This window comes from Mus pahari, chromosome 7 (genome assembly GCF_900095145.1).
Source record: "Mus pahari chromosome 7, PAHARI_EIJ_v1.1, whole genome shotgun sequence".
NCBI classification, from domain to species: Eukaryota; Metazoa; Chordata; class Mammalia; order Rodentia; family Muridae; genus Mus; species Mus pahari.
Genome location: NC_034596.1, coordinates 10,985,448 through 11,003,834, shown reverse-complemented (window position 1 = coordinate 11,003,834; position 18,387 = coordinate 10,985,448). Strand labels below are relative to the sequence as shown.

The 18,387-nt window shown below is 42.0% G+C and overlaps 1 protein-coding gene across 1 annotated transcript in view; it reads right to left on the bottom strand.

Annotated features, from left to right (window-relative positions):
- The window catches only part of Fam49a (family with sequence similarity 49 member A), a 107,107-nt gene that overhangs the window by 16,124 nt on the left and 72,596 nt on the right, over window positions 1–18,387 (bottom strand). The window contains exons 3-4 of the mRNA XM_021202082.2: window positions 17,804–17,883; window positions 965–1,086 (exon numbers count right to left, since the gene is read on the bottom strand). Coding sequence (XP_021057741.1) covers window positions 965–1,086; window positions 17,804–17,873 — 192 coding nt within the window. The 5' untranslated portion in view covers window positions 17,874–17,883. The remainder of the gene's footprint in view (window positions 1–964; window positions 1,087–17,803; window positions 17,884–18,387) is intronic.

The window sequence follows — 18,387 nt, the reverse complement described above, 5'->3', positions numbered from 1 at the left end:
ACAAAGCTCATGGTTCCCAGGGAGGTCGTGTCTCATCTTACTTTGCTATGTTCTTGGGTAAAAATGCACTGGGAGAGGAAGGTGCTTTGCTCTCTCCATGAGTGCTTGATTCATCTAAAAACTGTTCATTATGAGAGTAGAGGCTGTAGTTGTTGTGCTTGTTCTATGGTAGACATTCTGCTCTTGCCAGTCTGTAGTAATGTCTATACTTAAGGTAACCCTGAAGTAGGCAAGCCACATCTTAAGAGACCTTTTCTCAGTAGCATCCTGACAGTGGTGTGCTCTAAAGAGGATGGTGGCAGAGGCAGGATAATTCTCATATATATGTGTGTTCCTAAATATATAAACACAACTTGTTCAATCCATACACTGTCACTCCTAACCAACTGGTGTGCTTGTCCTTGAAGAAGACCATTTGTCACACTCAGCATTTCTTTGGACTTGGCTAATGTTCTATTTATTTATTTATTTATTTATTTTACCTCAGAAGACAAGAACAAGATACTCTCCTTAGAGCAGGTGGCTTCTGGTTGTCATATGTGACACTATTGGAATCACAAAGTTTCAATTGTACATGTTACCCTAGATCTCATGACTCAGAGACTCACAGGCTTTGTGTCAATATTACCCTTACAGGAAGCAATCTGCTGGTGGTGCTGGTTAAACACAGATGTCACGTTATTCTACTTTGCACTCTAGGAAGTACTAAGGCTATTACTTAATCATCACACATGTCCTCTCTCTCTCTCTCTCTCTCTCTCTCCCCCCCCCTCCCGCGCGCGCGCGTGTGTGTGTGTGTGTGTGTGTGTGTGTGTGTGTGTGTGTGTGTTGTGTGTGTGTAAGGTCTTTCCTTCTCGAAGGGTTTAAGCATTGCAGTATTGTGTGTGTGTGTGTTGTGTGTGTGTGTGTGTAAGGTCTTTCCTTCTCGAAGGGTTTAAGCATTGCAGTATTATCACTGACTTACGTCTCGGATCTCTGGTCCTGCCCCTTTGTAAGCCTGTAGGTCTGTGAGGATGCTCTCAGAATCCTGGAGGACCGCACTGATCTGGTTCCATATCTCACGCTCTCCTTCTGTAGGCTGTGCATCTAAGTGATGGAGAAACCAAGAGAAACAGAGGTTGCTGTTTACAAACCGCTCTCCAAGGCCGCACACAACCACTGCTATCAGCTCTTCCTACAGCTTTGGAAGTCACCCTGTAACATTACAAGCTGTTAGGATTAGAAAATGAATATAACTTCTGCCCAGGACTTAGTTGAGAGCACTCAACAATCATTTTGTACACATTAAACCTAGTATGACCAGCCCATCCTAAGTGTCCATTTATTAACTGACTTTTACAAACTGCATTTCTGTACATGTTATGTGCACATTGGGTAACAGGCAGAGTAAATGTTGTTTGGGGAGTCAACTTCTTTTTATTGACCTTTTCATTGTGTTCACTCTTCCTTAAAACTATCACTCTCATTGTGGTCAAAATATATGATATAAAATGTACCACCCTAGCCATTTTTAAGTGTAGAGAGCAGTTGTACTGACAAAGGTGTGAACTGCCCCCACCACACAGCTCCACAGCCCTCCTGACCTTGTAAAGCCAAAACACTGTGTACTGTATTATTTTTAACAGGAAAAAGTGCAGGATATTTCCATCATTGAAAACCTGCAAACTTGAGTATACATTTTAAAAAAGGAACCCCTTTTATTCATATTTATTTTATTTTATATATTTATGTATTTTTATATTTATACACATTTATATTCTGTATGTACATGTTTATACATTTTTGTTACATATATTATTTTTATATATTTACCTACATATTTTTATATACGAGTCAACCTTAAAGCTCACATAATTTGGAACGGGTGTGATGGCTCAGAAGGTAAAGGCACTTGCTGCCAAGCCTAATGACCTGAATTTAATCCCCAGGAACCGCAGAGTGGAAGAGGAGAACCAACTCCTGACCTCCTCTGACCTCCACATGTATGTTACGGCACACCCTCTCCCAAATAAAGGAATTTCATCGTCATCATCATCACCATCATCATCACCATCATCATCACCACATCATCATCATCATCATCATCATCATCATCATCATCATCATCATCATCATCTTGGGTCATTAATCCTCGACTGCATGGCAGCAGCATATCATTCCAGAACTCACCAAGACATCCCAATCTATTTATATATTCCATACAAGACCCGGGAAATGTGTAGAGTCTCTTGGGTACTCATCAGTTCAAGGGAATACTCTCAGAAAAGAAAAGCCTTGAGATAGGGAGAGGCTAGTCTGAAAGAAGAAACTGCTCCACAGGAGTAGACAGGAGGTGTGACAGGAGTTCCTCAGCAAGGACACCTAGGGATTAGTTCTGCTAATCTTTGGTCTTGACTGTGTTACCCACAGAAGTGTGTGATGTGTTTAGGTTCGCATAAGTAAAGGCAGCGCTCTGATAGCCACACAATGTGCTTTCTAAGCTCTGCAGCTGCTTCTCTCACTCTGGCATCTCCCGAGCTCATGCAGGTTCTAACCCCCAGAAGCATTTCAAGGAGGCTGTGGCAGGAGGCCAACAGTGAAGAAACATGACTTTCACTGCCCTCAGAATTGCGATGAGTCAGGCCAGTTTCTGTAAAATGATGTCGCTGCCCAGGGAGAGAGGGAGAAACATCAGGTCATGGAACTGTTTCCTGGTATTGAAACCGCGAGACACAGGATGTTGTCAGCAGATTTCACTGACAGAGTGACAAGGACAGAGTTGTATGAAGCCCGACAGTCCTCTGACCCAACCTCCGTTTTATTTAATCTTTCTATAATACAAAGGGCAGATGCTCCAAACATGTGAGGTGTTGTAGTCACTAGCAGGACCCTGGGGTGGCTGGAATAGATTTTTAAGGCGACTGATGGTAAAGCGAGCCCTGGCTGAGTGTGTGAGCAGACTGAGCACAAGGGGCAAGTGGATGCCAGATAAGCCCAGGAAAGCTGCAGCCACACCCGTGAAGGAGACACCTGCAGTGACTTGAGTCTCAGCCTAGTCTATTCAACAGGTCCTGCCAAAGACAGAGTAACTGGTGGTTTCCATGGAAATCAACAAAAAGAAAAGAAAATCCATATACTAAGAGGGGGCTACTTGGGAAGAACTAAGGGGGTTAATGGCAGAGGGAGGGGAATAAGGAAGGATAATGGGGGTGATACGATCATAATACACTGTGGATATTATGTGCACGTGTGAAGCTGACATATGAAAAAGAGCAGTAACACCTGAAAGTAACACAGAAAATTATAATCTCTCACAGGATTTCTGGACACTGGGAAAAATGTTTTCTTGAAACAAAACAACGTCACTTATGAGGAGGTACGAGGCTCATGCAAGTTAGGAAATGATGAATGCGGTTCAGAAGGAACTGGAGAAGGCAGGTGTCTAGAATGGTGGCACAGGTGAGAGACAGAGGAGGCACATCTATAGGGAGAGACCAGGGCAGCCAAGGGACTGGTGGCAGGAAGAAACACAGCTGGGCCAGAAGGAGAAGAGGTGTCCGGAGAGGTCAGAGGCTGACCCCGGATACCACGGGGAAAACACCTGACTTCTCCTGTCTCGCCCAGTCCTTTGTGTCTCACAAACTGGGTAAATATCATCAGGTCTGATGGTTCCTAAAATTTGAATCACTTCGTGTTATCCTTTCATGCTTCCCAAAGGTGTCCTCAAAGCAAAAGGGATTTCATAAAGAGGGAGCCTACACATCCATGAGCTGGGAAGCCTGTCACTGCAGAGAGCATGTTGGGGATGGCTGCAAGTTTCCACATTGCAATAGTGGCAGGGAGGAAAACACAAGAAAAAAACAATCAAACCAAACCAAACCAAACCAAACCAAAAACCCGACAAAGCAAATAAAAATGAGCCACTCAGGGGTGGAGAGATGGCTCAGTGGTTAAGAGCACTGGCTGTTACTCCAGAGGACCTGGGTTTGATTCCCAGCTCTCACATAGCGGCTAATTATTATCTGTAATTCCAGTTGATGCCCTCGTTTGTTTCCTTGGGCGCCAGGCACATACATGGTACAGAAACATACATGCAATCAAAACATCCATACATATGAAATTTAAACAATGAACAATAGAAAAACAAAATGAAACTAAGGACAAAAAGACCAAGAAACACTCACTTATTCAAATTCAGGAACGCACTGTGTATGTATAAGGTACAAACAAACAACAACAAAAAAACCCTCCAGATGACGTATTTAGAGACAAGCAAAATAGAGTTTGTGCCCAAGATTCCGAGGTACAGATAATTCAACAGTATTACACATCTGTTTGTGGAAGAAGGTTGACTTAAAAGGGGAGAGAAAGCGTGTGGAATCTCCCGTCACATGGACCCATCATAACACGTCACCAAGGAAGAATCTCATATAAAATAGGACTGTAACTAAATGGGCTCTGATAGAGAACAGATAAAACCCCAAAAAGCATCCTGTTGTTGATCACTCCAACACAAAAGGAGAAAGCTTTCACACCACTTTGTAGAAAATAGAGGAATTTCTTAAGTGCTTTCAAAATAAACATTCTATAGAGTGGCCTCCAAGTGGTACTGCAGCCAGAGACAGCCAGCTCCTGTCTCCGTGTCAGGTGAAGTGACACTTTCTTATATAAACTGACATGAACATTCTTGTGATCACAAAATATTTGCTCGAGTGGCTTGGGGGTGGGGCGGGGTGGTGTGGGGTGGGTGATAGCCTTTCTACGCCACAGGAGGTTGACTTGGGGTGTCGGGAGAGGCCCTTCTACCTGACAGAGCTGCTCTCTTGGCAGCTTGAGGATGTGTAAACATGGACCTTCAGTCCCTGCCTCCTCTGGGAAACAGTTCACTTTGGCAGTTGTCCTGGAGTCCCATTAGGGATGTTTGTATAGTCCTGGTTAGGGGACGGAGTGCAGAAAGTCAGTCTCTCATTCCCGTTCACCAGCGCTTGGAGGTGTGTTGGCCCATTTGCTGCCATAATTTGTTAGTCTCATGGGATACCTGATTTCTTCTACCATCCCTGTGATGGAGTTTAAGTCATCTCTTTCCGCAGCCAACAGTTAGGTTCCTCAGGCCATCATGCCTTCTGGGCTGGAATGAGGAATATTTTTAAGGGATCCAAATCACCAGCGGGGCCAGCTTCTCCAGTGCAGAATGACAGCTGAGAGAACTCTAACCTCAGGTGTGTCCAAACTTCTGACATTGTGACAATGTTGTCACCTAAAAAGGTGTATGGACTATACTTGCATGCTGCATGTGTCTTGCTTAATGCCTATCTCATTATGTAAGTGGGGAAGGGGCTGTGTGACACCAAGTGACATTTAACATTGTCCCAAATCTCTATGGAATCCCATGATTCTTACTACTTCTATCTCACAGTTAAAATAATATCAGATAGAATTAATTAATGAGACTTTTATCCATTATAAATAAGACTCTGACCATATTTATTTCACTTGATTGCACATTTCCATGCCTGGTTAGTATATAATATATGCTCATGAATATGTACTGATTGATAGTTGAAAGAATGATTTGCGTACACTTTTCAGGATGATTTTTTTGAGACAACTCACATGTTTCAGGCTGGTATTGAACTCACTACACACACACACACACACACACACACACACACACATATGTATGACACACACAGAGAGAGAGAGAGAGAGAGAGAGAGAGAGAGAGAGAGAGAGAGAGAGAGAGAGAGAGATCTATGTATCTTTCTAATGATTGTCTTGAATTTCTGATCATCCTTCTTCTGGGTCCCAAGTCCTCTAACATCACACGTCTGTGCCACGTTCTTGGTAATTCTGGGGATGGAACCCAGGGCTTCAGGGATGTTAGGCAAGCCCTCTACCAACTGTGCTACCCCCCTCAGCCCAGTTTGGGGATGGTTGGCTGCTTGTCTTCGAGTTTTGAGCTCCGGATACAGAGTTTACACACTTATCTTCACTTCTTATGATATCATAGTTAATGGAGATACTCAATAAATTCTGGGGGAAACAGTGACTCAGTGGGGGATGTGCCAGGTGGTGGAATGTGGGTTCTAGGAAGCAATGGAATAAAGGCTCCATCCCCATGCCCGATTGCACACTGCTCCATGCCTGCCACTAAGACATCCATATTCACCTGAGACCAAACTGACTCTCCCCTTCAACAGGTGCTTAAGTCTCCCGTTGCCCAGTGACTCAGTGTGGCTGGCATGCTACCGGGGCATCTGTTCTGTCTGGGAGAATACAAAACAAAAGTCTACTCTTACAGTCCTATAACTGCCACACCTTGCTTTCAGGGACAACTTTGTGAAGGGATTTGGATACTCTTCTGGCCCTCTCTATACTCAGACTCAACTTTGGCCAGATTTTAAAAGTTTATTGAATTTTTAGATGTCAAGATGTGACATCTAGAAAAGGACCCTGAAAAATTAGTGGTGAAAAGGTTACTGTTATTAATCCTCCAGCAACCTCGAGAGCATCATTTGCTAAGTGAATATCAACTCTGAACTGCGTTCTTTGCTTTTCTAATTTTAACGTGAAGCTTGACTTTTTATGAGAAGGTACACAAGCACACACACATTTGTCACACTCATGTACACATACATAAGATACACACATATTCACATATACACACATGCATATATATTCACAAATACACAAATACACATGCACCTACGGATTCACATACACATTCACACCCCTATTCATGATGGCATTGGGCCTTTATTTCCAATTGTAGCCAATGAACTGTTTTGGTGATGTTTCTTCTAAGACTCACATTCTAAACGTCTAATCATCTTCTATTATTTTAGTGACCGGAGAAGAATGGCTACATGAAGTGCATGCTCATCCTGCCTGACAACGGAGCTGTAAAAGTCCTTGTGATTTACACAGGCAATTTCAGAAACCAACACTCCGAGGAGGCCCGGAACACCTGTATCCTAGCCATTATTGAGGCAATGACTTAAGGCTCATCTTGGACTCGCTGCTGTGGAAAGTGTGGAAACAGATCATATGCATCGTGACCTTACAGACCCACGTTTGTTGTCAAGAACCCACTGAATTCCATGTGTCTACAATTTTCAATATATAAACCACCCTTTTATCAGTTCGGATGCAGGATATTAATTTTGTTCGCAGGAAGGGAATATACTGACCTCTCCTCCCTTGGCTGTAATTGCCAGTGTTGATGATGCATGCTAACTGCCAATGTTTGGGGTGTCACAAGAGGCTAGGTGGAAGGTATCCCTGTGGAGAACTCGGATACTTTGTTCAAAGCAGAATGCTTGGCATCCCTTTGTGCTAATGGGGAAGGAAGTAGTTGCCTTTGTTTTTCGGAGAGATTTTCTGAAAAGCTATGACAGGGAACAACAGCAGGCCTCAAACTAGAGAAAGGCTGTCAAAGCACAAGACCTTATCTGTATAAATGAGCCAAGGCCTCACCCTGTCTTCAAAGGCAGCAGGGACAAGCACCCCTTTTCCCCCACAGCCTATTTAGACCTGTGAGGACAATCTGACGGAGAAGCAAATTAAACAAAAATAATCTGAGGAGAAGACACAATTTACGAGATGTCTTTGGTCTTGAAGGCTGCCCTGGCATTTCATCACGAGGATGTACGACTATCTCCGTGCCCCGATGACTGCTGGGTAAACACTGGAGCGAGGAACAGCAGAAAGGATTTGCCCAAGCCATAAATTAAATCTGCAGCCTCTCTTCCCAACCACTTCCTTACTCTCATAACTCCTCCTGCCCTCTGAATAAACTAAGAGACATAAATAATTACCTGGTGTTAACTTTGGGAATGTCTAATGGTAATAACCTATAGCAAGCTATTGTTTATGGAAGCAGCATGAAATTGCAAAAGTCCATTGGAAATTGTAAGTGGGACCGGGCTGACACATTTGTTTGGACAGGACATCAGTCATCACACACCAGAGCCCAAAGATCTTTCCATGGAACAATCCCCCCAGGGACTGAATGGGACTGAGTCGGTGAAGGATGGTGGAGGGTTGTCTATTTTGTCACGCTAGGATTCCTAGGTGGAGGTGGTACTTTAAGGCTGTTTTGAGATCAAATCCTGTGCCAACTTAACACTCATTGAATGCCGCCCTCAGGGCAAGCCAGCTAACCTCTCTAAGCTCCAGATTAGATCTTGGGTTTAGAAAGAGAAGTTAATAATAGCCCTGTCTGTTTCCTACCTGAAGGGACGTAGGGGAAATTTGGACAAGATTAAAGGTCTTAGAAAGTTGGAGTGCTAGAATACTATGCAATTTAAAAAAAAAAAAAATCTCTCTGTGTTTGTGTATATATGTAAGAATGTATGTGTGTATGGGTGTGTGTACATGTGTGTATGTGTATATGTGTGTGTACATGTGTGTGTACATGTCTGTGCATGTGTGTGTATACGTGTCTGTGCGTGTGTGTGTGCGCGCGTGTGTGTGCGCGCGCGCGTGTATGTGTGTACATGTGTGTGTACGTGTCTGTGCGTGTGTGTGCGTGTGCGTGCGTGCGTGTGTGTGTGTGTGTACATGTGTGTGTACGCGTCTGTGCATGTGTGTGCATGTGTCTGTGTGCATGTGTGTGTGTGTGCATGTGTGTGTGTAAGTATAGGCACATATGCACAGAGGCCAGAGGACAACATCAGTGATAGTCCTTATTTCACCTTCTTTGAGAGGGTCTCTTGTTTCCATGGCAGCCTGTGAGCTTCCAGGCATTCCGGTGTCTTCACCTCCTATCTCCAGGTGAGGAGCACTGGGTCACAGACCTGCATCACCCTATGCAGCTTCACATGAGTTTGGAGGATCCAAATTCAGGTCGTCACACTTGCATGGCAAACACTTTACCCAACAGACCATTTCTCCAGGTCCTGTTAGAGCGTCTTTGTTCTTGAAGACTTGTGTTGGATTCATAAACTGCTTTGCAGGTTGATTCTGTCTTTATTTTTATTTTTTTTTCCTTTGTCAAGTAAAAGACATTTGGACTACAAAAAGACATTTGGTCACCTAATTTAAAAAAAAAAAATCCCCTCTTCCAGATTCTCCAGCCTCCTCTGAGCCACTTTAGCAGATGCAAAATTGACAGATGACACGTGAAAGAAGAGACCAGTTGCAGCAGGAAGTGAAACCAAGTCCTCGAAGGGACCCCAGATGACAGACTAACCTGACACAAACCATTGTTCCCACGGAGAGGAGACCGAAGCCTTTTGTAAGTACAGTGATGGGGTGACATTTATCATTTCCTTAGTAATCACTCCCTACACACTACTATTATTCCTGGATTAATTTATGAGACATGAATTTGTCTCATAAGAACATCATTTTTAGAGATTTATGTTTAATTTTTAATTATGTAGATGTATGTATGTGGGGGGATATGTGCACTTGTGTGCAGTTGCCCTTGGAGGTCAGGGGCACTGTTTCCTCTAGAGAGGAATTACATGTGGTTATGAGCCCCCCAGTGTTGGTGCAGGCAACTGAACATGGGTTCAGTTCTTCTGCGAGAACAATATGTGCTCTTTACTGCAGAGCCTCTTCTTTGGCTCTTCCATTTTACTTAGCCACTCTCTCTTTTTTTAAAAATTATTTTTATTATTATTATTTTCTTTATTTACATTTCAAATGCTATCCTGAAAGTTCCCTATACCCCCCCACCCCTGCTCCCCTACCCACCCACTCCCACTACTTGGCCCAGGCCTTCCCTAGTGCTGGGTCATATAAAGTTTGCAAGACCAAGGGGCCTCTCTTCCCAATGATGGCCAATTAGGCNATCTTCTGCTACATATGCAGCTAGAGACACAAGTTCAGGGGATACTGGTTAGTTCATATTGTTGTTGCACCTACAGGGTTGCAGCCCCCTACAACTCCTTGAGTACTTTCTCTAGCTCCTCCATTGGGGGCCCTGTGTTCCATCCAATAGCTAACTGTGAGCATCCACTTTGGTGTTTGCCAGGCACTGGCATAGCCTCACAAGTGGCTGCTATATCAGGGTCCCTTCAGCAGAATCTTGCTGGCATGTGCTTTAGTATCTAGGTTTGGTGGCTGATGATGGGATGGATTCCCAGATAGGGTATAGTCCATCCTTTCATCTTAGCTCTAAATTTTGTCTCTGTATCTATATCCTTTCATGGGTATTTTGTTCCCTATTCTAAGGAGGAATGAAGTATCCATGCGATGGTCATCCTTCTTGGTTTTCTTGTGTTTTGCAAAATGTATCTTGGGTATTCTAAGTTTCTGGTCTAATATCCGCTTATCAGTGAGTGCATACCTAGTGACTTCTTTTGTGATTGGGTTACCTCACTAAGGATGATATCCTCCAGATACATCCATTTGCCCAAGAATTTCATAAATTCATTGTTTTTAATAGCTGAGTAGTACTCCATTGTGTAAATGTACCACAGTTTCTGTATCCATTCCTCTATTGAGGGACATCTGGGTTCTTTCCAGCTTCTGGCTAGCCACTCTCTATTAAAGAGTATTTCTTTAGCCTAATTTAGGATATGATCTTCTGGTTAGTACAGTATTTGATCTCTGTTTGAGATGTACCTAGTTCCTGCACTATTGTCTCTCTTCTGCCCATATCTCATTTTCCCAATGAAATACAAAAGGCCATCAAGGGATCAAGCCCTTCTGCTCCTCTCACAATACTATGGCACACCTTATCTTCCCAGGTCTCTTTGCCCCCATCAAGAACTCACCATCATAGCTGTAGTAGCCTCCTTAAAAATGGGAGGATTCTTTGCATATGGCCACTCAACTAGTGTGCACCAGAACTACTGACATTATATTTCATGCTCAACAAGATGGCAGACACAGCATGAGACAACAGTCTAAGACTTGATTTTCTATGAATCTTCATCTCAAGACATGGAACACTAGTGATGAGGTTAATTAATATACAGCAACATCAGAAACCTACACTGTGCAATTGCTGACAACGTGTCACGCAATGCCTGAACTGACGCGACATCACAGATGGAAGCGTCTGTGTCTGCCTCCCCGACCAGACTGCAGCCCAAGAGCATCAGCCAGTTACACCATGACTACGAGCGCCTGGGACGCAGAGGTCCTTTCAAGATCTCTTGAAAAACTGGATTGCAATAATTATAAGACAGTCATTCTGCTTCCATTTAAAATGGACAGAGAATAAAAAGGTTGCATAAATATAAGTGCACTGTGGTGTTTAGCTTTCATAAAGATATCCTGCAATACACAAAAATATGGATGAACCTTGAAGATGTTATATTCCTTGAAGTAAGTCAGTTACAGAAAGATGCACACTGTGTGATCTCACGTAGGAGAAGTACATAAAACTGTTAACTGATAGATGCAGAGAATAGAGTAGTATCAGGGGCCCTGGGGGGTGGGGGTGGGCAACATAGCTGCTAATTAGCAGAGTTGCAGCTTCTGTTATGCAAAATGAGACTGTTCTAGATGTAGGCTGTAAGGCTTGGGCTAGTTAAAAACAGTGAATTGTAAAATTAAAAATCTGGTAAGATGATAGATCTCATGGTAGAACAGCAAATATCAAAAAATTCAAAGTAATTAAATCTATGTGTGAATCAGTTTCAACCTTGATTAGTAAAAAGCCTGTTAAATTTTCCATTTGAGGATATCAAGGAAACCTTACTGTGATAACTTTATATTCAAGGATACAAAAATTAATGTTAATTATGTTGTATAGAAATCCATAGCGCTCTAACAAATTTTCATACTGCTATAGAAACAAAAGCCACAAAGAATATTGCTTTCTTTCTAATGAGGAGAACAAGTCACATAGTATACAAGCCAAGCCTTTGTGATTTTTATTATAAGAGTTGAGGCTGTGTGTTGACTGACATATAATCTTAAAAGTAAAACAACTTTTCTAGACAATGGGGTGGGGGGGGAGGCGGGGTGAACAGGGCTTTCAGGTTTAGCAGAGGGGAGGCAAGAAAAGGAAGTTTCCACAAAGGTAGGTAACAAGCAAAGAATGGAAATATTCACATGTTTAAATATTCACATGTGCAGATACCGGCCTGGAAGCCAAGAAATCCTAGGAGTTCATGACAGAATGGAAACTGGTGTCATCTTGCCAGCATGGTACAATGAACAACGATGACAAGAAAACTTGAGAGCAGGATATAAAACATAAGAAGATAGCCTGGCTGTGGAGCCCTGGGTCTACCTGAAGGCACAATGGAAAGCTCAGGTTTTAAATACTCCCACACTGAATGCCAAGGCCAAGAAGTGGGAGTGGGTGGGTAGGGGAAGAGGGTGGGGGGAGGGTATAGGGGACATTTGGGATAGCATTTGAAATGTAAATGAAGAAAATATCTAATAAAATAATTAAAAGGAAAAAATAAACAATACTCCCACACTGTGTGCCCTATGAGAGCCCAAAGCTGTGACCGCCCATGGGAGCATTCTGTGGGATCATGAGAGCCAAGGCATGTGGCCTGTGAAGTACAGTTAGGGCACCGTGTCTATAGAAGCCCACATGGGAGAAACGGAGCTGAATCAGCGAGGCAGGGAGCAACCATCTACAAGGCACCACTGGAACCGCTGGTCTATCTATATTATAGCATGTTTCAGTAACTGGCATCTCTTATTACTAATATTTCATTGAGTCGATACCATATTTTATTTGCCTATTCATTGGTTCACGAGCATTTAGATATTTATTTTTGAGCTATTATGAATAATGTCACATGTAGTACTCAAATACAGGTTTATGTATATGTTTTCATTTTACTGGGCATACACAGCAATAGTCCAATCATACAATAACTTGAGCCTTAACCTTGAGGCACGTCAAAATCTCTTTCAAAGCCGAGAACTACCATTTTGTTTCCCTACTTGCCCGAGGATTTTAATTTCTTCTTAATCTCATCAGGACTTTTATCGTCTCCATTTTGAGACACCCGCCCTAGTGGGTGTTCTCTCGTGGTAGTTCTACCGTGGATTTCTTTCCTAGTTAATAATGTTGAGTATTCCTTTCCCATGGATTCTTAACTTCACTGAAAAAATGTCTGCTCAGATCTCAGAGCATTTTGCTTGATAGATCAAATTGTTTATTGGTAGACACAAACTTCCTTCCTTGAATAGTTTAAAATAGTTGATTATTATTATTTATTTATTATTAATGATCATTGTTTTGGGGATGTGTATGTACATGTGTGTGTTTGAGACAGAGTGTTACTATGTAACTTAGGCTGTCCCTAAATGTACTGTATAAAGTCTCAAACTAACAGTACTCCTTCTTCTAATTCCTGAATTATAAGGTCACAGTTATGTAACCATTATGCCTTGCTAAGCTACTTGAACTTCTACTGTCTTGGAGAATATCACTCAAAACTTAAACGCTTGCTTGCTGTAGCTCCCCTGGTATCCATCACAACGGTGACTAACTGGATGCAGCCGTTAAAGAAGGTTATCAAACTTGGCTGGTTATCAGAAGCATCCAGAACAGATCCTTACGGACTAGACCTCTGAGTCAGATTTTTTTTGGTGAGAAGCTTAGCTACCTCTATAAAAAGAGAGCTCATCAGATGGTTCTAATCACGACAGTCTGGCAGTTACTGTAACTACTTATGCATAAGGACGATGCCCGTTGTCAACCTTAGGGGCCAATGTGGAGGCTTCAACTGAGCCATCTGACACAGGGTTTCAGGCATACTTCTTGTGTAATGTCCTTCAAACCATCACTCACTGAAACAACATTCATTCCTCTTCCCCACCACACCCCTGCCTCCTGGCTTTCAAAGAGGAAATGGAGGCATAGTGAGGAGGAAGAGAGAGAGAGGGAGAGAGAGAGAGAGAGAGAGAGAGAGAGAGAGAGAGAGAGAGAGAGTAAAGGATGAAATAAACAATGAAAAAAGATATGGANACTGAAACAACATTCATTCCTCTTCCCCACCACACCCCTGCCTCCTGGCTTTCAAAGAGGAAATGGAGGCATAGTGAGGAGGAAGAGAGAGAGAGAGAGAGAGAGAGAGAGAGAGAGAGAGAGAGAGAGAGAGAGAGCACGCGCAAAGGATGAAATAAACAATGAAAAAAGATATGGAGGGTCTGTGGGAAAATATTAGCATAAAGTGGAGAACTCACTGCAAAGGTCAACAGGAATTTAAATCAGATCATTGCCACCGAAGAGCTCAAGGACACATGTATCTAATTTTGTATTATGTTTTGACCCAGCTTAATTATGTCTCTTTGACCCAGTTCAATTATATCCCATCACTGACTTCAAAAAGAATCTTCAACACTGGAAGTAGATGTGCTAAATTCATTTAAGCTGTTACTACATGCAGCTCAGCCTGCCTTCCTCTTTGCACCCTTCACTCTTTAACTCTTTACCACCCAGCCTCTAGATAGAAAGCAACAAGTTTCAAATGTTCATTCCCAAGGTGACTGGTGACACCTGACTACTCAACTATCATCTTCCATTTCAATGGTTCTCTTCCTTGACCTCTGTATGTCTGTACTTGGACCCATTTGCACTTCTTATGTTTTCCCCAGTGCCTACATTTGGCCTGTTGCATTCGTCTTTTACAAGACCATCATCTACCCCGATTCTCATTTGGTACTCAACCCCCCCCGCTCAATCTAAGGCTAGTTGCTAGGTCATGACACAGTACGGCTCAGGCTCTGACTCAGGGAATCTTGACATAGTAGAATATCCTTCTATCTTTCTACTATAGCATCTTTCCAGGACCCTGTCCCCACTCAAGTCTCTTTCAATGTAGGGCCTGAACGTCTCATCTACTCAGCTCTCATCTGTTGTCCCATTTCCTGAAGGGATTTTAGCTCTTCAGTTTGGATGAGAGCTCCAATTATGGGCCTGCTGCCTTGGCTGAACAACTGTACTCATCAACGTCTAACCCTACCAGCCTTCCATTCAAGCCTCCTACCCTCCCCCTTTCCCAACAAGCTTTTGGTGCTCTGTCTAAACTGGGTTTCTTGCTATTCTTCAAACCCATCCTTTATATTCTAATCTCTGTGCCTTGCATCATACTGTTTCCATCTGTTGGATAACTCTTCACCCCATCTGTGCTTGCAGAAAAACTTGTCATTTTTTTAAAAGCCTATTAAAATGCCACCTGTTGCAATATGCATTCTATTCCTTCTATGGCCCTCCAATTCTAGAACAAGATGCACGTTCCATTCTCTTCTGTCCTCTGGTGGTATGCTATGCCTTTCTAAAGTCTCCTAGTTTGTCTTCAACTAAACGTCTATCTAGTTTTCCACATCAGTTCTCATCTAGCTCCACATTCTGCAGGTGTGTGGTTGACATGAATGTCATATTATACTCAACATACCCTTTCTTGATTAGACTGTAACCCACAGATTCAAAGGAAAATCCTTCCTGAAGACATCTTCCATTAACTAATCATTGTTCTTTCTTGAAAACCTCCATAAGAAATAGAATATTTAAGCCAAGGGTGGTGCATTCCTTTAATACCAGTACTTGGGAATCAAAGCCAGGTTGATCTCTGAGTTCCAGGCCAACTTGGTCTACAGAGTCCGTTACAGGACAGCTAAGGCTATACAGAGAAACCCCGTCTCAGGTCGGGCATGTGAGGGTGGGGATATTTAGGATAAAGAGAATGTGCTTGTTTGTTTCTGTGTTTTGCATTTTCATGAGATGCGTTTAGTTTGTCGAGGAATAAGACGTGTATTTTCTAGTGAGGAGTAGAATGATGGTAGGATATGTCAAAGAAGTTGCTGTGATGAGCATTTAGGAACAACAAAACAGCGGGGGAGAGCTAGAGGGACCCACATTCCCATATCACCTTCCCAGGCATTCCCTGTGTGATCTCAGATCAGTTACAACTACCCTCCTAGACTTAGGGAAATAAAACTAACCTCCCAGAGAATACAAAAGGGATTTCGATTTATTTTCTCCATGGAAAAAGAAGCAGAAATTTGTACATTTTTCTAAATTTATATGTTATTTTTAAATTACTTTTATAGTCCTAAAAGAAAGCCATCAGGCACAGAGATCCAGTACTTCTTTTCTTGTCTTGAAAATAAAAATAAGAATATCTGTAAGGAGAGTGTTTCTATCATGGACATCAAATTTCCATCTTCCTAAATATATGATGTAGCTCCCAGCACCTTTCCTTAAATAGTACAACAGTTTCCAAAGCACATGTCTGAGCAGATCAGAATACAGTAACCATAGGGAAAAGGAAGGAAGCCCTCGTCAGGCCACGCCCCTTTCTAGGCAGGAGGGAGGGGCTTTCCAAGGCAAACCTCTGAGCCCATGGGAGGAGCAGATGGAAACGACTGTTTTAAATTCTTGCAGGTGTTATTTGCACTCTTTCAAGGTTCTGAAGATTAACCCTGAGAAGTAACTCAACATTGGTGGCAGTGCAGAAAGCCAAAAAAAACCCAGGACAATTAGACAAGCAGTGTTGGCCACCGAATTCTAGCGGGTAGGTGGGAGTCAGAGCAGATGTGTGTGGCATTTAGGGCTTCCGAGCAAGAAAGGACATGGAATTACTCTGGGTTTTAGATGTTCTTAAACTGTGAGTAAATAGGGGTCTTTAACATTAACTTTAACTACTGTATACATTGAATTTAATAATGCAAAATGCATGTTATATAAGTGGAAAAGAATGGTTAAAGTAACAAAGTAAGGTGGTTAAGATTATAAATAACTTATTAAAGGCTATTATTGATGAATCTCACTCTAACAATGATATATGCACACATGTGTGCACACATACATACATAAAGCTAGACAAAGATTTCAGAAGAATCACAGATAAATTCACTTCTTGAGCTGAAATCTTTATCAAACCTAGTGGAAATGAAACCATGCTAAACCAAACCAAGTCAAAACATAACACTAGGAAGGAATTGAGTTAGATCACAAGTGAACTATATTTCAGTAAACATGACTAAGTTTAGTTATCAGAATTCATGAGTTCTGGAGACATTTTCAAAGACAGCACACAACACCTGTAGAGAACGTTCACTGTACAATTTGGAAAAGTCTTCTAGGATTTAGTTAACAAAACTGCTAGAAAGTTTAATCTATATGTGAAGATGTTCTAACCATTTTCTTTAATATAGATAAATACTTGACAAATTAAAGTTTCAAACAAGTTAAAGCTGGCAGTAGATGTGAATAAAAAAGAGCTCTCCAGTTGTCCTGGCTATTGTGGGTTGTAGTTTAAAACAAGAAGACTGTGGGTTGTAGTTTAAAACAAGAAGACTAGCCCTATGGTCTGGAATCCATATTAAAAGAAAAAATAGGGGAATTCTAGGTTGTGCCAAGTTGACAATAAAAACCCAGGCTATAACCCTTTGGACAAAATGCATATGAACATATAAAAAAGTCCCCAAATAACTTTACACATTCAAATAATATATAAAATAGATGGTGATGATGTGAAATAATAAGTCTGGTTTCTGGTAGTGGTCACTGTTTTTCTTACATGTATAATGATATTTAATGCTCAGCCATGTCAGTCAACGTACTTGCCATTTTTCTTTGGAATGTGAAATACTACTATATACCAAATCTTAGGGAAGATTCACGAAAAGATTTATGTATATCCTACCAAAGCTAATCATTTTGAAATCAAGGAAAATCATGGACCAATTAAAATAAACCTTCCTTAAGTTTCTAAAACTCATAAAGAAATGGTGGAAGAAAATGGTTCAGAAACAATGTCAGGAAGAAATGCATAATACCATTTGGATTTCGTTTAAGTCTCAAACAAAATCTCTATAACTCCCCTATAAACAAGCTACAAAGCAAGCGCAAAGTTTCCATTCTTGTGTTGTTGTAGAGCTTGGGACTTACTTTCAAAATCCAGGAAGAAGTGTGGATAATTCTCAATTTCCCGGGTCAGGACTTTGAGCAAGTTTCCCATGCCAGCAAACCTAGGGAAAGACAACACAAAGGCAAACACCATCAGGGATGTGAAAAGCTGACTCAGAACCGTCACCTCGCAGCAGCTCATCCCCGAGCTGCCTAGTGATAAGTATCTCTGAGGTGGGTCGCCTCAAAGCATGGCAGCGATGGAAGTGTGTGTCACGGGCCTCTGAAGAACACACTTGCACCCTGCATCGCATTCACTAAAAAATATGAGGTGAGTATCCTCTTAGAAATTAAGCATCTTTGAAGCAGAATTTGGTTATTCCTATGAAACATTCCCCTTTCCTTTTACAAGCCCAGTAACCATATACCTGATACCTCTGCCTCCCTTTGATTCCTGCTGGCATAGAACACAACATTGGGCAAATATGACAGACAGGGTGTCATTAAAATATATCTGCCAGGAGTAGCCAGGGTTTCTTTTTTTCTTCTCTTTTGTGTTCTTTTCCCTTCCTTCCTTCCTTCCATCCATCCTTCCTTCCTTCCTTCCTTCCTTCCTTCCTTCCTTC